Source organism: Natrix helvetica (genome assembly GCF_964273705.1).
Source record: "Natrix helvetica genome assembly, chromosome: 7".
In the NCBI taxonomy this organism is placed as follows: domain Eukaryota; kingdom Metazoa; phylum Chordata; class Lepidosauria; order Squamata; family Natricidae; genus Natrix; species Natrix helvetica.
The window spans coordinates 63,872,580-63,895,819 of NC_138558.1; the positions used below are offsets into that span (position 1 = coordinate 63,872,580).

Genomic DNA, 23,240 nt, shown 5'->3' on the forward strand with positions numbered 1-23,240 from the left:
CAATCTCTTCTTAAAGCCCTCCACTTCTGGTTCCAAACCATCTCTTCCTCCCCTCTTTCCTTCCTTTCTCCCCCGCCCCCCGCTTCCCTTCCTTCCATCTCTTTTGTTCCCTAGCGGAGGAATACCTGTATAGGGCAAGCCAGGGCGGCTCCCCACTGCAAGGGGGCGCGGTCACTCCGCGTCGCGCTTCCCCAAAAGACCCTCCAGGGACCCTGGGCTCGGGGCTCCGGACGCTTCTCTGAGTCACGCGTGGAAAAGGAATGCTTGACAAGGGGCGGGGCTGCCCAGTCGCCGCCTCCCCCAGATCCGGGAGATTTAAAAGTGGGAGCCCAGCCGAGCCCTTGCAAACTCTCGGGAGCGCATGAAGAGCGGCGGGCCAAGGGAGCCAGCAGGAGCGCCGGCGGTAAGAGGCACCATGCGAAGGGCCAGCGCTTGCCGGACCCGGCCGGCACAGCAGCTCCCGTGGCCGGCGAGCGGCAGCCGCAAAGCCGGTCAGCCCAGCCGGAGGAAAGCCGGTCCTGGAACGGCTTGGAGGTTGCTGTTCGCCCTGCTGGCTTTTGGGGTGAGCTCCTGCAAAGGTAAGGGGTCTTCCCGGTCCCTTTTCAGCCAAAGGCTCAGCGCCTTCTCGCTTTTCTTCTCTGGGATTCCCCCCCACCCAATACTTTTAGGGGTGTAGGGTGTGGGGGTGGGAATCCATTGAAAGCAAAAGCCCCAATAATCCAGAGTGTGTAGGAGGGGGTACTTTTCATCTCACAGGTCCCCTCCTCGACATACGGCCGTCATGGAGCCCAACATTTCCATCACTAAGCGATGCGGTTATTAAGAGAAGAGAATGGAATAGAGGATTAGAATGAGAATAGAAGGGAAGAGAAAAGGAGAGAAGAGAAGAGAATGGAATAAAGGATTGGAATGGGAAGGGAAGGGAAGAGAAGAGAATGGAAAAGAGGATTAGAATGGGAAGGGAAGGGAAGAGAAAAGGAGAGAAAAGGAGAGAAGAGAAGAGAATGGAAGAGGATTGGAATGGGAAGGGAAGAGAAGAGAATGGAAAAGAGGATTAGAATGGGAAGGGAAGAGAAGAGAAAAGAAGAGGGGAGGAGAGAAAAGAATGGAATAGAGGATTGGAATGGGAAGAGAAGGGGAGAGAAGAGAATGGAATAGAGGACTAGAATGGGAAGAGAAGAGAAGAGAAGAGAAGAGAAGAGAAGAGAATGGAATAGAGGATTGGAATAGGAATGGAAGGGAAGAGAAAAGGAGAGAAGAGAAGAGAAGAGAAGAGAATGCAATAGCGGATTGGAATGGGAAGGGAAGGGAAGAGAATGGAATAGAGGATTGGAATGGGAGGGGAAGAGAAGAGAAAAGAAGAGGAGGGGAGAGAATGGAATAGATGATTGGAATGGGAAGGGAAGAGAGGAGAATGGAAAAGAAGATTAGAATGGGAAGAGGATTAGAATGGGAAGGGAAGGGAAGAGAAGAGAATGGGATAAAGGATTAGAATGGGAAAGGAAGGGAAGGGAATAGAGGATTAGAATGGGAAGGGAAGGGAAGAGAATTCTTTATTGGCCAAATGTGATTGGGTGCACAAGGAATTTGTCCTTGGTGCATATGCTCTCCATGTACATAAAAGAAAAGATACATTCATCAAGAATCATAAGGTAAAACACTTAATGGTAGTCATAGTGTACAAATAAGCAATCAAATCATACTTGGAAACAATATAAATCATACGGATACAAGCAACAAAGTTACAGTCATACAGTCATAAGGAGGAGCAGGAGATGGGTGATAGGAACGATGAGAAGATTAATAGTAGTGCAGACATAGTAATAGTTTGACAGTGTTGTGGGAATTAGTTGTTTAGCAGAGTGATGGCATTTGGGAAAAAACTGTCCTTGTGTCTAGTTGTGCTGGTGTGCAGTGCTCTATAGTGTCGTTTTGACGGTAGGAGTTGAAACAATTTATGTCCAGGATGCAAGGAGTCTGTAAATATGTTCACTGCCCTCTTTTTGACTCGTGCAGTACGCAGGTCCTCGATGGAAGGCAGGTTTGTAGTAATTGTTTTTTCTGCAGTTCTGATTATCCTCTGAAGTCTGTGTCTGTCTTGTTGGGTTGGGTTGCAGAACCAAACCAAACAGTTATAGAGGTGCAGATGACAGACTCAAAAAGTTAAGTGAGTTTTGCCCCGGTTTACGACCTTTCTTGCCCCAGGTGAATCCCCGAAGGGGTTAAGTTGGTAACGTGATTTTTCAGTGAATCTGGCTTCCCCACTGACTTTGCTTGTCGGAAGTGGCGAAAGGGGAACAGGTGATTCTGGGGAATACTGCAACTGTCATAAATAGGAGTCGGCTGCCAAGCATCTGGAATTTTTTTCAAATGACCATGGTGATGCTGCAATGGTTGCCAAAGGTAAAAAATAGTCCCAAGTCACCTTTTTTTTAGTGCTGTTCTAACTTTGAACTTCACTAAACGAACTCTTGCAAGTCTCGGGCTACCTGTGCTTCTAGCATGTTACTACTTTGAATGGAAAACATTGAGCATTTCAAATAGTACATTCTTAGGTCGGGGTGGCCCTGCCATAAATGCCCCCCTCCGAGGATTCCCCTCTTTTAAAACAGCCATAAAAAGGGGGAGGGTGTCCCCATTTTTCAACTATTTGGGAAGTTTCCTATCCAAGCATCCCTTCCTCTCAATCTTATTCAAAGTTTATTTTTCTTGCTTCAGACTTTAAGGCAAGTGTAAACGTTTACTCATCCCCCCCACCAAAAAAATTTCTCCAGGATTTTAATATATGAAGTTTTACTTAGATTTTGGGATAGGTATCCCTAAGTGTATAATAAACAAGGCAACTTGAGTGACTTACCTATTTTCTTGATAGAGAGCTGTTAAGAGGGCTCCTTGGTGCTCTCTGAGTTTGCTTGTTTTAGAATACAATGGAATAGAATAGAATAGAATAGAATAGAATAGAATAGAATTCTTTATTGGCCAAGTGTGATTGGATGCATAAGGAATTTGTCCTTGGTGCATATGCTCTCAGTGTACATAAAAAGACAAGATACATTCATCAAGAATCATAAGGTAAAACACTTAATGGTAGTCATAGTGTACAAATAAGCAATCAAATCATAATAGGAAACAATCAATATAAATTGCAAGGATACAAGCAACAAAGTTACAGTCATACAGTTCTAAGTGGGAGGAGATGGGTGATAGGAACAATGAGAAGATTAATAGTAGTGCAGACTTAGTAAATAGTTTGACAGTGTGGAGGGAATTATATGTTTAGCAGAGTAATGGTGTTTGGGGGAAAAAACTGTCCTTGTGTCTAGTTGTTCTGGTGTGCAGTGCTCTATAGCATTATTTTGAGGGTAGGGATTGAAACAATTTATGTCCAGGATGCGAGGGGTCTGTAAATATTTTCACAGCCCTCTTTTTGACTTGTTTTTTGCAGATGTTTCATTACCCAAACATCATCAGTGCTAGTAAGGAGGGCAATAAAACATCTGCCCCCTTGTCAACCTTGAGCTACAACTATTCTCTTTTATTAGGGTTAAGTTTACACATTGCAGTAAGCTGCTTTTCTTATGCTGTAACACAGGGGTGTCCAAACTTGGCAACTTTAAGACTTGTGGACTTCAACTCCCAGAATTCCCCAGCCAGCAGAGCAGAGCTGCCTGGCGAATTCTGGGAGTTGAAGTCCACAAGTCTTAAAGTTGCCAAGTTTGGACACCCCTGCTGTAACATATTGAAAAGTTGCCCCAAAATTCAAAAGGTGTGTCATTTTACACCAATTAAACTTGGCTGGGGAATTCTGGGAGATGAAGTCCACAGGGTTTAAAGTTGCCAAGGTTGGACTCCTCTGATATAAATGGAATACTTCATCTGTTTCCAACTGTTTCTATGTCTTAAGAGCTTCTTAACAATTGTAAAAAAGTTATGTTCTGGGTTTTAAAAAAAAACCCTGCATATTATGCAGAACTTTAAGTCAGATCTGGGGACTCCTCCTTGTCACAATTATAGCAATAAGAATGTAATTCCAATTTTTAAAACTCAGTCTCATCCTAGTTTACGTCTAGCAACGAATGTCATTTCCAATGCAGTTACTTATTATCAAAGGGTATGTCCCTCTAGAGAGCAATAGTGCCTTTTTTAGGTCAACTAATAAATAATCAGCAAAACATTGAATTTTCAAATAATAGTTGACGTAATAAAGAATATGGCACCAATGAATATTATACACTAATTCTAAATAGAAGCCACAGCAGCAATAAATCTCTGCAATAGAACAGGAGAAAGGATTTCTTCACACAATGCAGGCATTATAGCTTTGAGATATTAAGTAGGTCAAGCAATTCATATTTTGTAGATATTTTCAAGTATTGGTATATGTATCGTACCCTCATTTAACAAAACGCTTGAATTTAAAGCATAAGGTTAAACTTGCTAGTAGATCACTCTTCATACTTTACATAAATGACCTGTGCGATCATATTATAAGCAACTGCGTTCTCTTTGCTGATAATGTAAAACTATTCAACACCACTGGCAATACTGCTACTCTTCAGAAAGACCTTGACTATGTATCAGAATGGTCAATCAATTGGCAACTTCAAATCTCAACCAACAGATGCTCTGTCTTACACATTGGCAAAAAAAATCAGAAATACAAGCTGGGCGGATATGACCTCGTAGACGACCCCCACCCTGTCAAGGACCATGGACTACTCATCTGTAATGATCTCAGTGCCAGAGCTCACTGTAACAGCATTGCCAAAAAGGCATTAAGAGTTGTTAACCTAATCCTGTGTAGATTCTTTCTCTGGTAACACCGTACTACTAACCAGATCATACAAAACATTTGCTGGACCAATTCTTGAATACAGCTCATCTGTCTGGAACCTTCAGTGTGTATCGGACTTTAACACAATTGAGCGAGTCCAGAGATATTTCACGAGAAGAGTCCTCCACTCCTCTGCTCACAACAGAATCCCTTATGCCACCAGGCTCGAAATTTTGGGCTTAGACAACTTAAAAATATGCCACCTTCGGTCTGACCTATGCATAGTACATAAAATTATCTGCTACAATGTCCTTCCTGTCAATGACTACTTCAGCTTCAACCACAACAACACTGGAGCACACAATAGATACAAACTCAAGGTAAACCGCTCCAAACTCGATTGCAGAAAATACGACTTCAGCAACAGAGTGGTCGATGCCTGGAATGCTCTACCTGACTCCTTTGTTACTTCCTCAAACCCCCACAGCTTCAACCTCAAACTGTCTACCGTGGACCTCACCCCATTCCTAAGAGGTCCATAAAGGAGGCGTGCATAAGTGCACCAGTGTGCCTACCGTCTCTGTCCTAACAACCCCATTTATTCGTATCCATTTCTTATATTGATAATCTTGTATATGCTTATATCTATGATCTTATACATGCTTGACAAAAGAAATAAATAAAATCCCAAAGATACATTTTTAAGGCAAGTAGATAAATCCATTTTAAAATATCCCAATTGTTTATTCACAAACCATTCCATGGTTTAGAATCCTTATTTTACTGATAAGTAACAAAAGTGACAGCATTCGTCAAAGCACACAAAGAAATACAATTATATTGAATGTTTATATTTAATATCATCTAGCCTGATCTCCATTGCTTCGTAGTGCTAAATGAAATCATGTGTTCATATTTACAGCTTCAAAATATTAAAAAACCCTAAAAATGAAAACATAATGAAGAGAACTTGAATAATGGCTGAGTCTTATTTGTATCTTCTCTAAGTCTTTGTGCTTCGTGCAGAAAGTGCAAAGTATTAACTAAGCATGCATGCGTTGCCCAGTTAGAATTTTAATGTGGTACTTAGCCCAAATCCTATTCTTTGTGCAGTTCCCTTTTATTTCTTTGTTGCTTATTCTGTGACTTTTTTCTTCCTATGTGGAAGAGTTGCAAAATACTTTTTTTAAATTAGTAGGGCTAGGAGTAGTACTAGAAGCCATCCAGGGTCCAACTAGCAAGCACTGCTGATGTGCATAAAAAAATCTTTTACTAACAAGCTGTAAATGGGTATATTCTTTCTGCCCTCATTTTACAATTTGAATTCTGTCTGTCTATCTGTCTTGCTTGCCTGCCTGCCATCCATCCATCCATCCATCCATCCATCCATCCATCCATCTTCTCTCTAACACTATTTATTTATCTTTGTCTGTCTGTCTGTCTGTCTGTCTGTCTGTCTGTCTGTCTGTCTGTCTATCTATCTATCTATCTATCTATCTATCTATCTATCTATCTATCATCTCCCTTTCTCTCTCTCTCTCTCTTCTCTCTCTCTCTCTCTCTCTCTAACTCTACAGCTATCATCTATCTACCTACGTACATACCTACCTACCTACCTACCTACCCAGTGGTGGGTTTCAAATTTTTTTAGAACCTCTTCTGTAGGTGTGGCCTGCTTTGTGGGAGTGGCTTGCTGGCCATGTGACTGGGTGGGAGTGGCTTGCCAACCATGTGACCGGATGGGAGTGGCTTGGCAGTCATGTGACTGGGTGGGCATGGCCAACTTGTAAAATGTGGTGCAACTCACTTATTTATTTATTTATTTATTTATTTATTTATTTATTTATTTATTTATTTATTTATTTATTTATTTATTTATTTATTGGATTTCTAGACCGCCCCCTCTCCCAAGAAGGGACTCGGGGCGGTGTACAGTCAATGCAGATAAAAATACAATCATAAAACACTTAAATACATTTGGATGGAGGAGATAGGCTGTACAAGAAATAAATATATTCTAAAACCCTAAAAAACATCCCCAATTAAAAACCCAAACCCCATTAAAATAAATCCCCGGGAGATAAAACTAAGAGAGTGCCAGGCCAGCTGATTGAAATAGGTGAGTCTTTAACTTTTGACGGAAGGAACGGAGGTCGGTGGTAGTTCGAATGTCGGGGGGGAGGTCATTCCAGAGGGTTGGGCCCATCACAGAGAAGGACCTACTCCTAGGTGTCGCCCGCTGGCATTGCCTAGCGGACGGCACCAGGAGCAGTCCCTCCCTGTGTGAGCGGATAGGTCGCAGGGACGTGTGTGGTAGGATGCGATCCTGCAGATAACTAGGTCCTATGCCACTTAACAACGCTCTTGCTTAGCAACCAAAATGTTGGCTCAGAAACTCTGGCATTTGAAGCATGCAGGTCTTAAAGCTGTCAAGTTACAAGACCCTTGCACCCCTAACCCTTTAGGAAAAAAAAAACCCAGGGGTGTTCAAACTTGACAGCTTTAAGACTTGTGGACTTCAACTCCCAGAATTCCTCCTCGCCAGTGGTGGGTTCCTCCCGGATCGCACCGGATCGCGCGCGCTCCCTTTCAGCGCTCCACCTGGCTTGCGCGCTCCCTTTCAGCGCTCCACCTGGCTCTCGCGCTCCCTTCCGGCGCTGAAACCGGAAGTACAGTTTTGCCCGGCCCTGGCGAAGCAACGACGCCTGTCTGCGCTCCACCAGCTCGGCTGGGAACGGAGATGTTTCCTCAGCGGAGCGGAGCGCCTGAAAAGTCTTTTCAGGCGCTCCGCTCCGCTGAGGAAACATCTCCGTTCCCAGCCGAGCTGGTGGAGCGCAGGCAGGCGTCGTTGCTTCGCCAGGGGCGGGGCAAGACTGTACTTCCGGTTTCAGCGCCGGAAGGGAGTGCGAGAGCCAGGTGGAGCGCTGAAAGGGAGCGCGCAAGCCAGGTGGAGCGCTGAAAGGGAGCGCGCAAGCCAGGTGGAGCGCTGAAAGGGAGCGCGCGCGATCCGGTGCGATCCAGCAGGAACCCACCACTGCTCCTCGCGCTCTTCATCTTGATGATGTGCGGACGGGCGGGGGTAGGGAGCTGGAACTGGTTCTAAACGGCACTGTAGATTTGTGGAACCTCTTCTATAGAAGAGGTTAGAACTGGCAGGAACCCAGCCCTCTACCTATCTATCTACATACACATACATATACATACATACTGTGTATACCTACATTCATACTGCAGTTTTCTGGCAGCAAAGCCTACTGAATAGAATTTCCTTCAGAATAGATATGCATAAGATTATTAAAAATCAGAACTGTTTAATTATATCTTTTTGATGGTTTTATTTATTTGTTTTCCATAGGGATGATGAAAACACCCTGTTAACATAATTCAGGGGTGTCCAAACTTGGGAACTTTAAGACTTGTGGACTTCAACTCCCAGAATTCCCCAGCCCAGCGCTGGCTGGGGAATTCTGGGAGTTGAAGTCCACAAGTCTTAAAGTTCCCAAGTTTGGACACCCCTGACATAATTCAACTTTGCCTACATACACAAATGTCCTGCTATTCCCTTTTAGGGCGACCACTGTGATGCAAAGCAAAAAAATAATAATATAAAAGTAGCAAGAAAGGAAATTAATTGCATGAGATAAGAGGAGGAAACGATTAAAATCTGAATTTCACCAACACGATTCACCATATTCATACCTTCATATTTTTAGAAATAATCTGGGCTGCCATTAAATCTGTACGTCACTTCTGTGCTTCAGAAACTCAGCACTCTCTGAGAATTGCACGAAGCAGATTCATCTTCCTTTTTACACAAACAAATACACAGTTTGCAGTTTGATCCCAGTTCATTTTTTTCCATATGACCAAATCCCATCAGAGTACTTATTTTATACCACTCTCTCATTTTGTATTCAAACCATTGTCCTTTAGCATCACTGCATGTTTGACCTTATAACTTCTTTTTTCATCACAATTGTTCACTATCCCATTCAGCAGGCTAATTCTGTCGCCTGCCAGCAATTCGGCACTTCGAATCTCAAGGTTGACTCAGCCTTCCATCCTTCCAAGGTGGGTAAAATGAGGGCCCAGAGTGTTGTGGGCAAGGTGCTGAATCTGCAAACCGCTGAGAGAGGGCTGTAAAGCACTGTGAAAGTGGTAGATAAGTCCAAGGACTATTGCTATTGCTATTCCCAGTGCAAATCTTTTTATTGCTTAGTCTGTATAGATTAATACACATCCATATACGTCTTCAACAGGGGTGGGTTTCTCTCAGTATTACTACCGGTTCGATGCGTGCGCGATTCTGCTTGTGCATGCGTAGTTGCTTGTGAATTGGTTTGTGTTGTGATTGGCTGTCCACAGTATCAGTCAATCAGAATAGAACTGGAAGGGACCTGGGAGATCTTCTAGTCCAGCCCGCTGCTCAAGCAGGAGACCTTATATGCGGGATGGCATACGCACGCTGGCCAGCTGTTCAGCCTTTTTTAAAGCCATTATTCGCCCTCTCCAGGCTCCAGAGGCTTTATAGGAGCTTGGGGAGGGCGAAAACAGAGCCCCCCCCCCCCCCGAGGCCCTAATTGGCCCTAAGGGCAAACTGGAAGTTCGGGAACGGAGCCTTCAGGGGTCTTCTGGATGCTTCCCTGAAGGCTCCGGAAGACAAAAAACAACCCAACACGCAAACCGGAAGTGACTTTTTTCGCGCTCCAGAGGCTTCAGGGAAGCTTCCCTGAACCCTCCAGAGGGCCTCCGGGAGGGCGAGGGAGTCTGTTTTCGCCCTCCCCAGGCTCCTATAAAGCCTCTGGAGCCTGGGGAGGGCGAAAAAAGCATGCAAAAAATGGGGGGGGAGTGTCTGTCATGTGTGCATGCGCACTGGGGAGATCGTGCATTGCATTATGGGTGCAGCAAGCCCACGCATGACCCTCCTGCGCTCCCCCCATTTATGGCACACGAGCCAAAAATGGTTCACCATTGCTATCTATACCAGTGATGGCTAACTTTTTTGTCCTGTGTGCCGAAAGCGTGCATGTGCATGCAACAACACACGCATGCATGCCCACACCCATAATGGAATGCTCATGTGACACACACACCCTGTGCATGTGTGCTCCCCTGTGTTCTCCCCATCCCCCCCATGCATGCACGCACCCTTCCCCCCCTGCCCAGTTTTGGGTCTAGCAGGTCTTCCTGAAGCCTCCTGGGACTAACAATGGGGCATGAGGGGGAGCACTGCACCTCCTCCATGCTGTGCTCGCCACCTGTGCATACGCATGTTACCCCCCATTCGCCTCCCCACACATACATGCACATCTCCCCCATTCCCAAGAGACCTAAAAATCAGCTGGTTGACGAGAAGCGCACATACATGCGGGGTGGAGCTGAGCTGGAGCAACAGCTCATGCGCCCACAGAGAGGGCTCCACGTGCCACTTGTGGCATGTGTGCCATAGTTTCGTCATCACGGCCCTTCAGACAAGTGGCTGTCCAGTCTCTTCTTGAAAACCTCCAGTGAAGCACCCACATTTTCTGAAAACAACTTCCGTTGCACTGGTTAATTATCCTCACAGTTAGGAAGTTTCTCCTTAATTCCAGGTTGCTTCTTTCTTGGGTGTGGCCCGCCAGCGGCCAGCGGAACTGGCAGCAGATTCGGACAATGAGGAGGTTGGGGAGGAAGATGGGCCAGTCCTGGAGCCTGGGGAAGGCTCTGATGAGGGCTCTGTATCGGAGACAGAGAGGGGGCCAGAGCTGTATATCAGTTATCAGCTGCCTTCAAAATCAGACATCAGTGAGGCAGATGAACAGCTGGAGTCTGTTCCCAGTGTGTGCATGTGCAGAGTTTCCATACGAAGGGAACAGCTAAAGAACAGGGGTCGACTTGGGAGTAAGGCCACAGACGGACGATGAATGGCCCCTCCCAGAGGAAATAAAAGAGGCGCGAAAGGGGAGTGGAGTTGGCAGGGGACAATTAGTTCACTTAATTGGTTTGTGACTCTCCGAGATTCCTTGCCAAGTTTTGCGGATATCGGTCTGGCAGCTCTCCAAGCCAGATAAGGTCTGTGATTGTAAATCCTCCCTTGAAAGACTTTGCTGTATGTGAATGAGCAGAATTCACAATAAATTAATAAAAGGGATTTTTGTCGGGACAAGGAGTTGCTTCATGCTCTTAGGATGCCTAGATCAGAACACCTTGATAAGTTTCCATCCATTGTTTCTTATCCTGCCTTCAGGTGCTATGGAAAATAAGTTGACCCCTCTCTTCTTTGTGGCAACCTGTCAAATACTGGTATATTCAGGAATCTTCTTCAATACTCAAGTTCAAAGACGTGAATGTTTTTTCTAGCCTGGGGTCTTTAAAGACCAAATTTCACATCAATAGATAAGTAAAGAAAATACCATGGCTTGTACAATTCTGATCTTTGCAGTCGTAGACACATCATGGCATTTTAATATCTTTTCCAAGGCCATCATGGATTCTGTAGGAAATGTTAATCTGTAAGTGTATTTCTTAACAGTTTGTTCCCTAGGTTCTTGATTCCTTATAAATAAAGACTCATAAAAAAACCCTTATTCATAAATAGTTGAAATATTCATTAGGTGTTGAACATATGTCTTTTAGAGAACGAAAGAGACAGAAATACATAGCATATATTTTTCTCTAGCTACCATCATTTCAGAAATTACCTGAGTATGTTGAATTCACATCTAGATAAAGTGACAACACTAATTTAAAAGAAAAATAAAGTTCTGCATTCAAATATATGTAGGTATTTATGGGACGGATCTCATTTCAAACTCAATATTGTTAGGATTAGGGATTAAAATAAAATGCGTTTGGAAACATGGGTTTTCACATCATCCAATGTGTACTGCAATGTAGCTCAGATTCAAAAGTGCAGAAATTTCAATGTTTCATTTGGCACTGAAATTAATGAGAAGCATGAAAAAATAATGACGTAAGCATATCATATTTTATGTCGCGACATAAATCAGGCCTGAAGTGAACTGTTTCTGGACTCCGAATATCAGCTTCTTGTATATATTCAATGTCGTGCTGCTTTTTTGTTACTAATACTGTCACCGTGTTATCTGAGTAACAGTATTTGTTTATTCATTGACATATTCAGAATTGGTGATCTTTGCATAGTTGGTAATGTATCATAGACAGAAAATTTAAACCCAGATCATTTCTTTTCTTATTTCCAGGTGTACCAGTGATGTCCCATGTTCTCCAAGGAGAAAAAGTGTGGAATGAGGTAGAAAACAGTATCCTTCATGTTACTACTTTTAGTGTTGTTTTATTTAACACAAAGGTGTACCTGTTGTGGCCAGCAGAGCTGGCAGTAGAGTCGGACAGTGAGGAGGTTGGGGAGGTATTAGATAGGCACAAACGCGAGAGGAGACCGTGAGGCAATCAAACAGTCTTTATTGTAACTCAAACAGCTGTCACAGCAATACAGGAGAGAAGCACGGCTGGGCTTGCCTGACAGCTATTTATATGGAGCTGTCAGGCAAGCCAGCCTATCTGTACAATGGATTTTGCCCGCGCTCAGCCAGGTCGCGTCTTATCCAATCAGACGCGACCTGGCTGTTGCTATTGCAGACGCCGGCCGCCGGAGAGAAACCCCTGACGTCATCTGCCAGGATACAACAGGAGGAACATGGGTCAGTCGCTGAGGGCTGAGGGAAGCTCAGACGAGGGCTCTGCATCGGAGGCAGAGAGGGAGCTAGATAGCAGCAAGGCAGAGGAACAGGTGGAGCCTGTTCCCAGTGTGCGCATGAGCAGAGCTGTCAGAAGACAAGAACAACTAAGAAAGCAGGGTCAACTTAAGAGTAAAGCCACACCTTGGATTGGCCCCTCCCATAGGAAACAAAAGAGGAACGAATGGGGAGTGGGTTTTTGCAGAAAACAATTTGTTCATTCGATCGTTTCAAGAGTGGAAAGTTCTGTGCGTAACGGTAAGAGACTCTGTGCCAAGTTTTGCTTTGCCCTAGTGCTTTGGAAACTAGTTATCTGGCAGGGCTCAAACGAGATAAGGTGCGTGTGGATAAACATTCCTCTGAAAGACTGTTTGCTAAAGCCTTGCTGACTGTGAATGAAAGGGATTCACAGTTGTGTAAATAAAATAGGTTTTGTAGGGATCAAGACTTTGCTTCTTGCTTTCAAAGGAAGCCTGGGTCAGAACAATACCTATGCCATTTGTACTATAAGATTTAAAAAAAAACCAGATTTAATAATTGAGATTTCTAATAGGGAACTGACATATACTTTCTTTGTAATATTCAATAAAAAAGTTAAATTTCTTTCATTTTTGTTCCGTTGAAAACGTTACTGACTCTACCTTCTACTCAATCTTGATAGATAGATGGTATGTGTTCTACCATCCCAGCGAGAGAGACTCTGCCTCAGGTCAGTTGAATTTAATGTTTTAAATAATGCAAATGTGTTAATTTCCCCCCCTCCCCAAGGAGGATAATTTCAGTTCATTAATCAAGCCTCTCTCTCTCTCTCTCTCTTTTTTTTTTAGCCATCCAATGCGCTTGAAGAATTTTGCTTTATGGTTCTGGAATTGCTACAGAAAGACAAGGTAATAACAGTTACCACTGCATTTTTTTAATATGGTAGTCAGCTTCTTCTGTTCAGGTAGTCTTTGACTTATGACCGGTTGCTTAGCAACTGCTCCAAGTTCCGACGGCCCCTCCCAATATGGTACTCAGTTCTTAAGTTCCAACTGCTATTCCCCGGTCACATGACCTCAATTCAAGTGCTTAGCAACCAGCTCACATTTACGGCCATTTGCCCAGTGCTGTGGTCACACAAGTACAATAGATAACCTTTTGGCCAAAACAATGACGCTTACTTCCAGTTTTCAGAAAAAGCACATCCCATAGTGAACAGTGAGTTCTTTTAATGACGGCTGCAAAGGTCATAAAATTGATCGTGTGATGGTCCGTTTTGCAACTGTCATGACTTACCGTAATATTTGCAAGCTGCATTCCGGCCGTAAGTTGAGGACTACTTGCAATGTTTTATAATTAGTTTTCAAGCAAACGATGGATGCTAATGGATTCTCAGCCTTGTGATACCAGCTGTCGCAAGGCTACACACAGACAGATTAATTTAAATAAGGAATATGCAAAAACGGATGGTCTGTTTTTCCTCTGAAACACATCAACGTTACTATATCAAGAATGACCTAGTGGCTTTTTCCAAGATATAATCTTCCAGATTGGAAATGGCTGGCAGAATGTTCAGTTCTGTATATCATTCGTTTATTTATTTATTGTTGAATTTATTTACAAACTATCTCGCCAATATAATACATGTGGGTCTATGCATAATTTTGTATTTATTTATGACATGTTTGTGTAGTGTATATTGGAGGTGGGTGACCCTTTGAGAGCCGTATGGATCAAAATTTCATTTTAATGTATGCCGATTAGTGTACATTCAAAGTGACAATGAAGTTACTCTAAATCTAAGTCTAATGGGGCTTCTTTGGACGGCTGGTTAGCAGAACCATTTGTCAAAATTGTAAATTAGGTAGGTAATTTAAAAATCTCATTTTGAAAGGTTTACAAAGCAGCAGATGCGAATAAGGCATTTCCAATTTGCATAAGCCTTGAAATGAATTTAAATTGAATATTTTCTGTATTACATAGCACAAGGGTGTCCAAACTTGGCAACTTTAAGACTTGTGGACTTCAACTCCCAGAATTCCCCAGCCAGCAGAGCTGGCTGGGGAATTCTGGGAGTTGAAGTCCATAAGTCTTAAAGTTGCCAAGTTTGGACACCCCTGACATAGCAAGACAAGCTTTATTGGGCCATATTCTCTGTAGGGTTGAAAAACTTCAGCGTTTATTCGATTTCTAACATTTTTATTGTTAGAAATGACTGACCTTGATGCAGATTATTTTGAATTAAGTTGATTTCAAGCCACGGTTTCCTAAAGTTGTCATTAGAAACTCACCAAAGTTGATGTCACCGTAGTTTGTAAATGAGCATTGCTATTTATTAAATAGTACTGCAATTAAATAGTAAATACAAGTTAGCATGAATTAAGCTCAATCTTTCCCTCTCCAAAAAGGACATAGTTTAGTTAATGTTCTTGCCACATTGTCAATCTTAATGGCAGAAACCATTTGGGCCAAATTCTGGGATAAAATCAGAAACCATTACTATTTTTACAGCTCTACAAATTATTCTAAAGTTTATTATTTTATTATAAGTCGCTTTTTTCCCATGCTGTTGTAACTTTGAATGGTCACTAAATGAACTCTTGTAAGTCAAAGACTACCTGCATTTAGCACTCTAGCCAGTTTTGGTGTAATAGTAGCCTTGTCTCCAATACACCATGATTTTAAGCCTGGAAGACATTTATTATGTCTGTCTGTGCTGTGCTTAGAAGTGTCTGTTGTAGGAGAGGGATTTTCTCCTAGAGTCAAGCTGGAATCTCATTGCCGTTTCCGTGTCTCTATTCCTATTTTCTTAGCCATTGGTCCCACATCCCTTGCTGCCACTTACTCCCCAAATTCATGACGGGAGACAGAAGAGATACAAAGCGGACGTACGTAATTTCTAAATTATGCGCAACAGCATAACTTCATGTGTCTTTCTCATCTTTTTTTTAAAAAAAGCTTCTTAGTTTTAATTTATTTCTTTTTTAAAAAAGTTTTTTATTTTTCCTTTTCAAATTCATTCATTGATATACATTCTTATAATTGCTATTTAACATTTGTCTATTCATCGTAGTCTATATATATTCATTTTTACACACACACACACACACACACACACACACACATATAGATACCGTATTTTTTGGAGTATAAGATGCACCTTTTTCCCTCAAAAAAGAGGCTGAAAATCTGGGCGCGTCTTATACACTAAATACAGCATTTTTTCGCCTCACGAAACCCCGCTCCCTTCACCAAAATGGCTGTGCATAGCCTTTAGGAGGCTTTCAGAGAGCTCCTGGGGGCTGGGGAGGGCAGAAATGGGCTGTTTTTTGCTCAATTTTGCCCCCCCTAGCCCCCAGGAACACTCTGTGAGCTTCCTAATGCCCTTGTTTGACATAAAACAGGCTCGTTTTCAAGGAAAATGGGACATTTTTGTTCATTGTTGCCTCCTCCCCCAGAACATACCCTCCGAAAGGCTATTCATGCCCTTTTTCTGAAAAAAAACCCGGGCCCGTTTTCGCGAAAACACACCTTTTGGGGGAGGTTTTTCCTCTTCAAAACCTTGGCGCATCTTATACTCCAGTGCGTCTTGTACTCCGAAAAATACGGGTAATACAGTTTGGGTCACTTTCTTGCCACCCCATGCCTCCATCTCTCTTTCCCCTCTCCTCTTCCCTTCAATTTTAATTTATTTCTATTGGGCTGTATCATACTAGTCCTGGACTTACAATAGTTTAGTGACTGTTCAAAGTTGCAACGGCACTGAAAAATGTGATTTCTGACCGTTTTTCACACATATGACCATTGCAGCATCCTCGTGATCATCTGATCAAAATTCTGCCGCTTGACCACTGACTCATACTTGTGACGGTTGCAGTCTCCCGGGGTCATGGGATCCCCTTTTGGGACCTTCTGGCAAGCAAAGTCAGTGGGGAAGCCAGATTCATTTAACAACTGGGTTACTTAACAGTTGTTAAGAACTGCAGGGATTCACTTTAACAAATGTGTCAAGAATATTTGTAAAATGGGGCAAAACTCATTTAATAAATTCCTCATTTAGCAACATAAATTTTGGGCTCAATTGCAGTAAGTCGAGGATTACCTGTATTTCTAACTGCATGCTTATGGTTTTATTTTTTATTTTTTTAATTCATTGAGGATTAGTGCGTTTATTCAGCACTGTAGCCTAAACTACTCACGGCAGTCTTGTACCATTCGTTTCAATAGGACAATAATAGCACAGTAGGTTGTAGCATCTGTTAGGATATATCTGAAGCATTTACATTATTTAAATCTTTTTATATGGCACTTCAAAATATACATCAAGAAATAAAGTTGGTAGGTATGACTTTTTATTAATAAGGTCAGCATAGCTTTGTAATTCAATGAATCCTAGGGAACTGGAGGCTAAAACATATGTATAAAGAACGGTTGCAGGAACTGGGCATGTCTAGTTTAATGAAAAGAAGGACTAGGGGAGACATGATAGCAGTGTTCCAATATCTCAGGGGTTGCCCCAAAGAAGAGGGAGTCAAACTATTCTCCAAGGCACCTGAGGGCAGAACAAGAAGCAATGGGTAGAAACTAATCAAGGAGAGAAGCAACTTAGAACTGAGGAGACATTTACTGACAGAACAATTAATCAGTGGAACTCCTTGCCTCCAGAAGTTGTGAATGTTCCAACAATGGAAGTTTTAAAGAAGAGATTGGATTACCATGTGTCTTAAATGGTATAGGGTTTTCTGCCCTAAGCTTGGACTAGAAGACCTCCAAGGTCCCTTCCCTTCCTGTTATTCTATATTCTAAAACTGAGTTTGCATGTAACACTACTTTGGAATTCTTTATCCATTTTTCTTGCTGCAATGGGATTGATTCACACAGAGCAATATGTTTATATGTATTTATATCACACTAAGCCTGAAAGAAACAAACCACTTTATGTTTCTTTGTGTAATGCATGTGAACTATACCCAGGGGTGGAGTTCTCTGCCAGGTTGCTGGGTGGGCATAGCCATGGTGGGCGTGGCCTAGTTCGCCTCCTGCACCACGGCCGGGGGGGGGGGGCGTTTTTGCCCTTGCTGGGCTCCAGAGGCTTTCCTCGAGCCTCCGGGAGAATGAAAACAGCCTCCCCAGGCTCTGGAGGCCCTCTGGAGGCCGGAAATGGGCCCATTTCTGGCCTTCCCAAACTTCCCCTAGGCCCATTTTCACCCTCCTCCGCATGCACCCTGCACTTACCTACATCCAAAACGGGCTGTATGGGGACTCCTGGGAGGGGAGGGGAGGAGTGGGCAGGAGTGGGATTTGGCGGGTTCTCCGAACTGCACAGAATCTTAGCTAGAGGTTCTCCCAGACCCCTGCGAACCCCCAGCAGCCCACCCCTGATTATACCTGAAAGTCCTCGTGTAAACGTTTTACTACAAAGAAAATGAAAGAAATATCAGTGAAATCAGACTTACACTGCTCTTAATAATTAAGGACTTTTAAGCAAAACATTCTGATGGGGCTGTTATAATCACCTCACAAAATGTTGTTGTAAATGTTTCCCATTTATGGCAGACAGGCGTATCCCCTCATTAAGCTCCATTTTGAGATGGTTTGTAGGAGCAAAAAGGTCTTGCGATGTGCAAAAGGACGAAAATAGTCTTCGTCACTTTGCCACCATGTTTTGGGGAATTTTGAAATCTGTTCTCTTTTTAGGAAGAACTTCGAATACCTGGAGGAGTTCAAAGCAGAGGATACTTTATGTTCCGAGTAAGTCAATTTCTGTTTCTTTCTGGCCCAAGGCTATATTACAAGACAATAAACAGAACTTATGCTGAGAAGAATTGAGGTTATTCTTTGGGGATAGTCTTTTGGCTGGCCAATAAATTAGAACTACCAATAGATGATGCAGCCGATTTTATCATCTTCATGACTCTTCTTTAAATACTGTTATTTTTTGCACTATAAGATGCACCGGACCACAAGACACACATTAGATTTAGAGGAGGAAAACAAGGAGAAAAAAGTCTGCCTCTGCCTCCCAGCATCCATCTGGTATTCATCTGGCTAGCATCCTTGCAGCAAACAGTAAACAGCCTGGTCAGCTTCAGCACATTATCACAGCCCCAGCACGTGGCTCATCAGTGCTCTGCTCCGTTACGCCCACCGTTGGTCAATTAAGCTGAGCTGCTACTGTTGCCGGGGAACACTGGAGCCTTCACTGCCGAGCAGCTATCGCTGGTTGGATCAGCCTCCTGGAATACCACTGATCAGCTGTTCTAGGCAGCAGGGATTGCTGCTGCCACCTATCACCACTGCTGCCAATTGCTGCCGATTGCCGCCTATCGCCACCGCCTATTGCCACCACAGTCATTCAGCTGATCGGCGGCACTCTAGGAAGTTGATCCAACTGCCGATCAGCTGCTTGGCAGCAAAGGCTTCAGCATTCCCCAGCAGCAGTGAACGGCCGCAGCGGAGAGAAGTGGCGGCGGTGACAGGTGTCAGCAGTGGACCCCCTCCCACCCCCCGTAATATTCACTCTATGAGATGCACAGACATTTCCACCCACTTTTGGGGCGAGGGAAGTGTGTCTTACAGTGCAAAAAATACAGCACATAATACAACCAATTTAAGAGGTATACAGTACATAGGATGCTTAAACTTTTTGAACTGAACCGTAACTAATTTAGAGAACAAAGCTTTCTTATTTCTTATTTGTTCTCCTTCAACTGTGTTATTTCTTTTGCCTTCATTAATTTCTCGGTTGGACAGATTCCAGTTCTGCACGTGTGCATGTACACAAAAAATGCACACAGCAGGATAGGATAGGATGACCTAAATAAATAAATATCCCCTAAATATCCAAAAGGAGAGAGAGTAAGATCGGTCTCAATGTGGCAGAGCACTGAAATGTGCTACTTCCAGCATTTTCTGAGGAGACCAGCGAAAAGAATAAAGAGGCACAGATGGACTTGATATATGCCATTTGCTCATTTTCTCATTTTCTACCAGAGAATAATCCTGCAGTCCTCAGCTATAATCACTGCTGCCCTCCAGCACTACATATATTCTATTGAATATGTCAGTATAAATGCTTGCGAGTTAAATCAATGAGCCAGGCAGACTTCATGGTTTATGTACCTCTCTAAGGCAACTTGCAGTCTTAGTTGAAGGTAAACAGATCAAGATTTTTTGCTCATTTTTTTCTACTTTTCCTTTATTAATGAAACACTCAAATCTCTTCTCTAATATTCAGCTGTAATTAAAATGGAGGAGCGATCTGAAAAAAATCATGAACATGTTAGAACTTAGTTTCAAATCGCAAGAAGGGAGTTCATAATTCTCACAGAGGCATTCCCAAAGATATTACTTATCTATCCTTTCTTTCTTTCTTTTTTTTTTGTAGCCACGTAATGGAAGAAGATCACCTGCTTTCTATTAAAAAGGTTTTTAATCTTACTTTTGGTTTCAAATAATTGGAATGTCTGGGGAAAAGTATAAACATTATCTTTCACCAAATCTTATAATCTTTGTATTTTTTATAAATACTTCAGGCACTAACATGCGTGGATGCATGTATTATAAATAAGTGTGTGTGTATATATGTGTGTGTATACGTACACTTTCCCAACCATTCTATTGAGGAATTTACAGGATTAAATTTCAGCATTTTAGTGCATTCTTTCATCTCCCCAGAAAGAAGCCAACAATTGCAAAAAAAATCACAGAAATAACTATAATGCCCAAATTTTTGTTCTCAGAACAAAATCTCACTTTTTCTACCATATCCTTCCCAATTGTAATGGAAGAATTTACTGCTTCTCCACATTACTGCTTCCATATCTTCTGATTTTGTCTGTTTAGAATTGTCTAACCACCTGATCGGGGGACGCGGGGGCTCAGTGGCTAAAACGCTGAGCTTGTCGATCAGAAAGGTTGTCAGTTCAGCAGTTCGAATCCCTAGTGCCACATAATGGAGTGAGCTCCCATTACTTGTCCCAGCAGTTCGAAAGCATGTAAAAATGCAAGTAGAAAAATAGAAACTACCTTTGGTGGGAAGGTAACAGTGTTCCGTGCATCTTCAGTGTTGAGTCATGCTGGCCACATGACAACGGTGACGTCTTCAGACAGTGCTGGTTCTTCAGCTTTAAAACGGAGATGAGCACCGCCCCCTAGAGTCAGGAACGACTAGCACATATGTGCGAGGGGAACCTTTACCTTTATCTAACCTTTCGGGAGAGGGGACGGTCTAGAAGCACGGTAAAATAAATAATAAATAAAAATAATAATAACCTCACTGATTACTGAAAACTATAAATGTAACCTAAGCAATGAGCAATTTACTAAATTCCTTTAGAATTTACCATCACTTTGGTTGGTAGAACCTCTTAGTTCTTTTAAGAAGCCCTCTTTGGTCCTCGTGGATAAGAGGGTAGGTTTGTTTCCGTAGCATCAGCCGCTCTTCAGAGTCTTCTGTCAATTCAGTTCAAAACCTTTATTGTCGGGATACAACATGGGTACAATGAGATTGGCTAAGCCTCCCTTCGTGCCTCCCACCCAACAGAATACAACTAACATGGAAAGACAACAAATCCCAGTGAATCCGACTAACAAACACCCAGAGCAGACACCCAGTTCATATTGTGTCATGTGAACTTATTGCACGTTGCACCCCAAGTCAATCGTACTATTGTGTTGTAGAGTTATTTTTCATTCCAGAGTCATCAAAGTATGTCTAAAATAGAGTGATCCATCTTCACTGTACAAAGTAGACTTTTCATCTGAATATATTGTTATGCTTTTATCATTTCATCATAGAGTCCTGGTGGTACAGTGGTTAGAATGTAGTATTGCAGGCTAGCTCTGCCTACAGCCAGGAGTTCGATCCTGACCGGCTCAAGGTTGACTCAGCCTTCCATCCTTCCAAGGTTGAGTTGGACTAGATGACTTACAGGTAAGGAGGGCGGGTGGGCCTTCAGGAGCACCGTACCGGAACGGTACCTGGTGCTCCCAGCAGGCACTGGTACACCCGTACCGGGGTGTACCGGTAGTATCCCACCACTGCTTCCAAATCTGTTAATCTGTTAAAAGTCTGACAGCCCACGGATAAAAACTGTTCTTCAGCCTGGGCTGCCTCTGCTTCTAGATCTCCTTCCAGATGGTAGGAGGGTAAAGAAGGGCTGACCAGGGTGTGAGTCGTCCCTGAGGATTTTCCTCACTCTCCTAAGGCAGCAAACCCTAGCGATATCATCTAGTGGTGTCAGGGGGCAGCCCACGATGTTTTGTGCTGTGCTCACCACCCTCTGTAATGTCTTTCTGTCCGCAGCTGTCAAGCCAGCATACCACACTGTAATGCAATGAGTGAGGATGCTCTCCTACCGACATACACTTCTCTGCCTCAAAGGGACAAGTTGTAATTCTTTGAAAGACACAGGGGTGGGTTCTGGCTGCCGCTACTGCCGGTTCATTCAGGGATTGCGCCCCGCTCGTGTACATGCTCAATAGAACAAAAATTGCTCTGCACCTGCACAGAAAGCAAAAACAAGATGGTGGCACCTATGCCGCGAGAACCAGTTCGGGGGCATGGCAGGCCTGGGTCGCTGCTGGCTTCAGCGATCCAGGCTGCTAGGTTACTACCGGTTCAGACGGTAGGAACCCACCTCTGGAAAGACATCACATTTAAGAGAGAGAGTTGCTAGGAGCAAACAGATTTTTGGAGAAAGTTCAAATCAAGTCTTGAAACTCTGGATTAAAGCAAACACAGATTCCAGTAATGAATTTTACCGATTGGTATCACAAAAATATTAATATTCCCCCAGATCAGTGGTGACTTGCAGGCAGTACGCCCTGGTACGGGTGTACCGGTGCCTGCTGGGAGCACTGGGTACCGTTCCGGTACGGTGCTCCAGAGGGCCCAGCTGCCCGCCCGCCCTCCTTACCTGTATTTGAGCTCTTCGGCGCTTCCGTGCATGCACACGGAGTGTACGGTGCTCTCGCGACGCTCTGCCGAGCAGTTGGAGTGTCACGGAAGCGTCGTGGAGCATCACAGGAGGTAAGGATGCATGTGTGTCTTCATGTGGTGGACGCCGGGCCCCGTTGCACCATACCGGTTGCAATGGGATCCGGACCCCACCATTGCCCCAGATGTATAACAATTGAATCCATTTTTTAAAAGTGTGTATCATAAAAGTGTCATGTAATTGTTTTATATATTATTATGATTACATATTTTTTTCTTTCTTTAGGCAGGTTCTTGGATCACTTTTGGGGCTGCAGAAAAAAATGGACATCTTATGCGCTATTAAATGTCAAAGCTTTTTTTTTTAAAGATACTTTATCCAAAGTACAAAATTCTTACGATTAAAAATGCAAACGTCTGCATGTTTACTCACAGAAAAGTTCTTGTGTAATGGGCTTACACTCCCATTAGTGTGTACAGGTTTGCAACCTAAAGTACAATTTTTAAAGCATCTTAACATTATTCTAGTCCCTCATGTTACAATTTTTGAAATGGTGTGAAATTAAATTATAAACAAAAGTGTTGTTGCTGCATGCATGGACCTTGTCAGTTGAGCGAATGCTACATATACATAGTTTTTTCCTTCCTTTATTGTAAATAAAATCATTCAGTAGAGAGTTGTTTTTAATGAGTACTTTAATGACAATGTTGCTGATTTTTAGTGTCATGCTTTCCGGACTTTGGGTCTTAACGATTTCCAATTAGGCTTGAGTGTTTTTGCAAAACAACTAATGCACTAACATCCAAAATATTTTTAAATGGGCCCCCCTTGCATATTATGATATTATGA

General features: G+C 43.1%; 1 protein-coding gene across 5 annotated transcripts; it reads left to right on the top strand.

Annotated features, from left to right (window-relative positions):
* Positions 1–367: 367 nt before the first annotated feature.
* On the top strand, positions 368–23,058 carry NMU (neuromedin U). Of its 5 annotated transcripts, none has more exons than XR_014175962.1 (9): positions 368–578; positions 11,977–12,026; positions 13,133–13,180; positions 13,299–13,358; positions 15,264–15,338; positions 18,148–18,201; positions 19,838–19,877; positions 21,250–21,385; positions 22,677–22,724. XR_014175962.1 is itself a non-coding variant. In XM_081960089.1 (8 exons), the coding sequence occupies exons 1-7, from the start codon at positions 416–418 to the stop codon at positions 19,871–19,873; spliced, it is 486 nt and encodes a 161-aa protein (XP_081816215.1). In that variant the 5' UTR covers positions 368–415; the 3' UTR covers positions 19,874–19,877; positions 22,677–23,058. The 5 variants fall into 5 exon arrangements, 3 of the variants coding, with proteins under 3 accessions (XP_081816215.1, XP_081816214.1, XP_081816216.1); XR_014175963.1 differs by having other exon boundaries at positions 13,137–13,180; XM_081960089.1 differs by lacking the exon at positions 21,250–21,385 and having other exon boundaries at positions 22,677–23,058.
* The last annotated feature ends 182 nt before the right edge of the window (positions 23,059–23,240 follow it).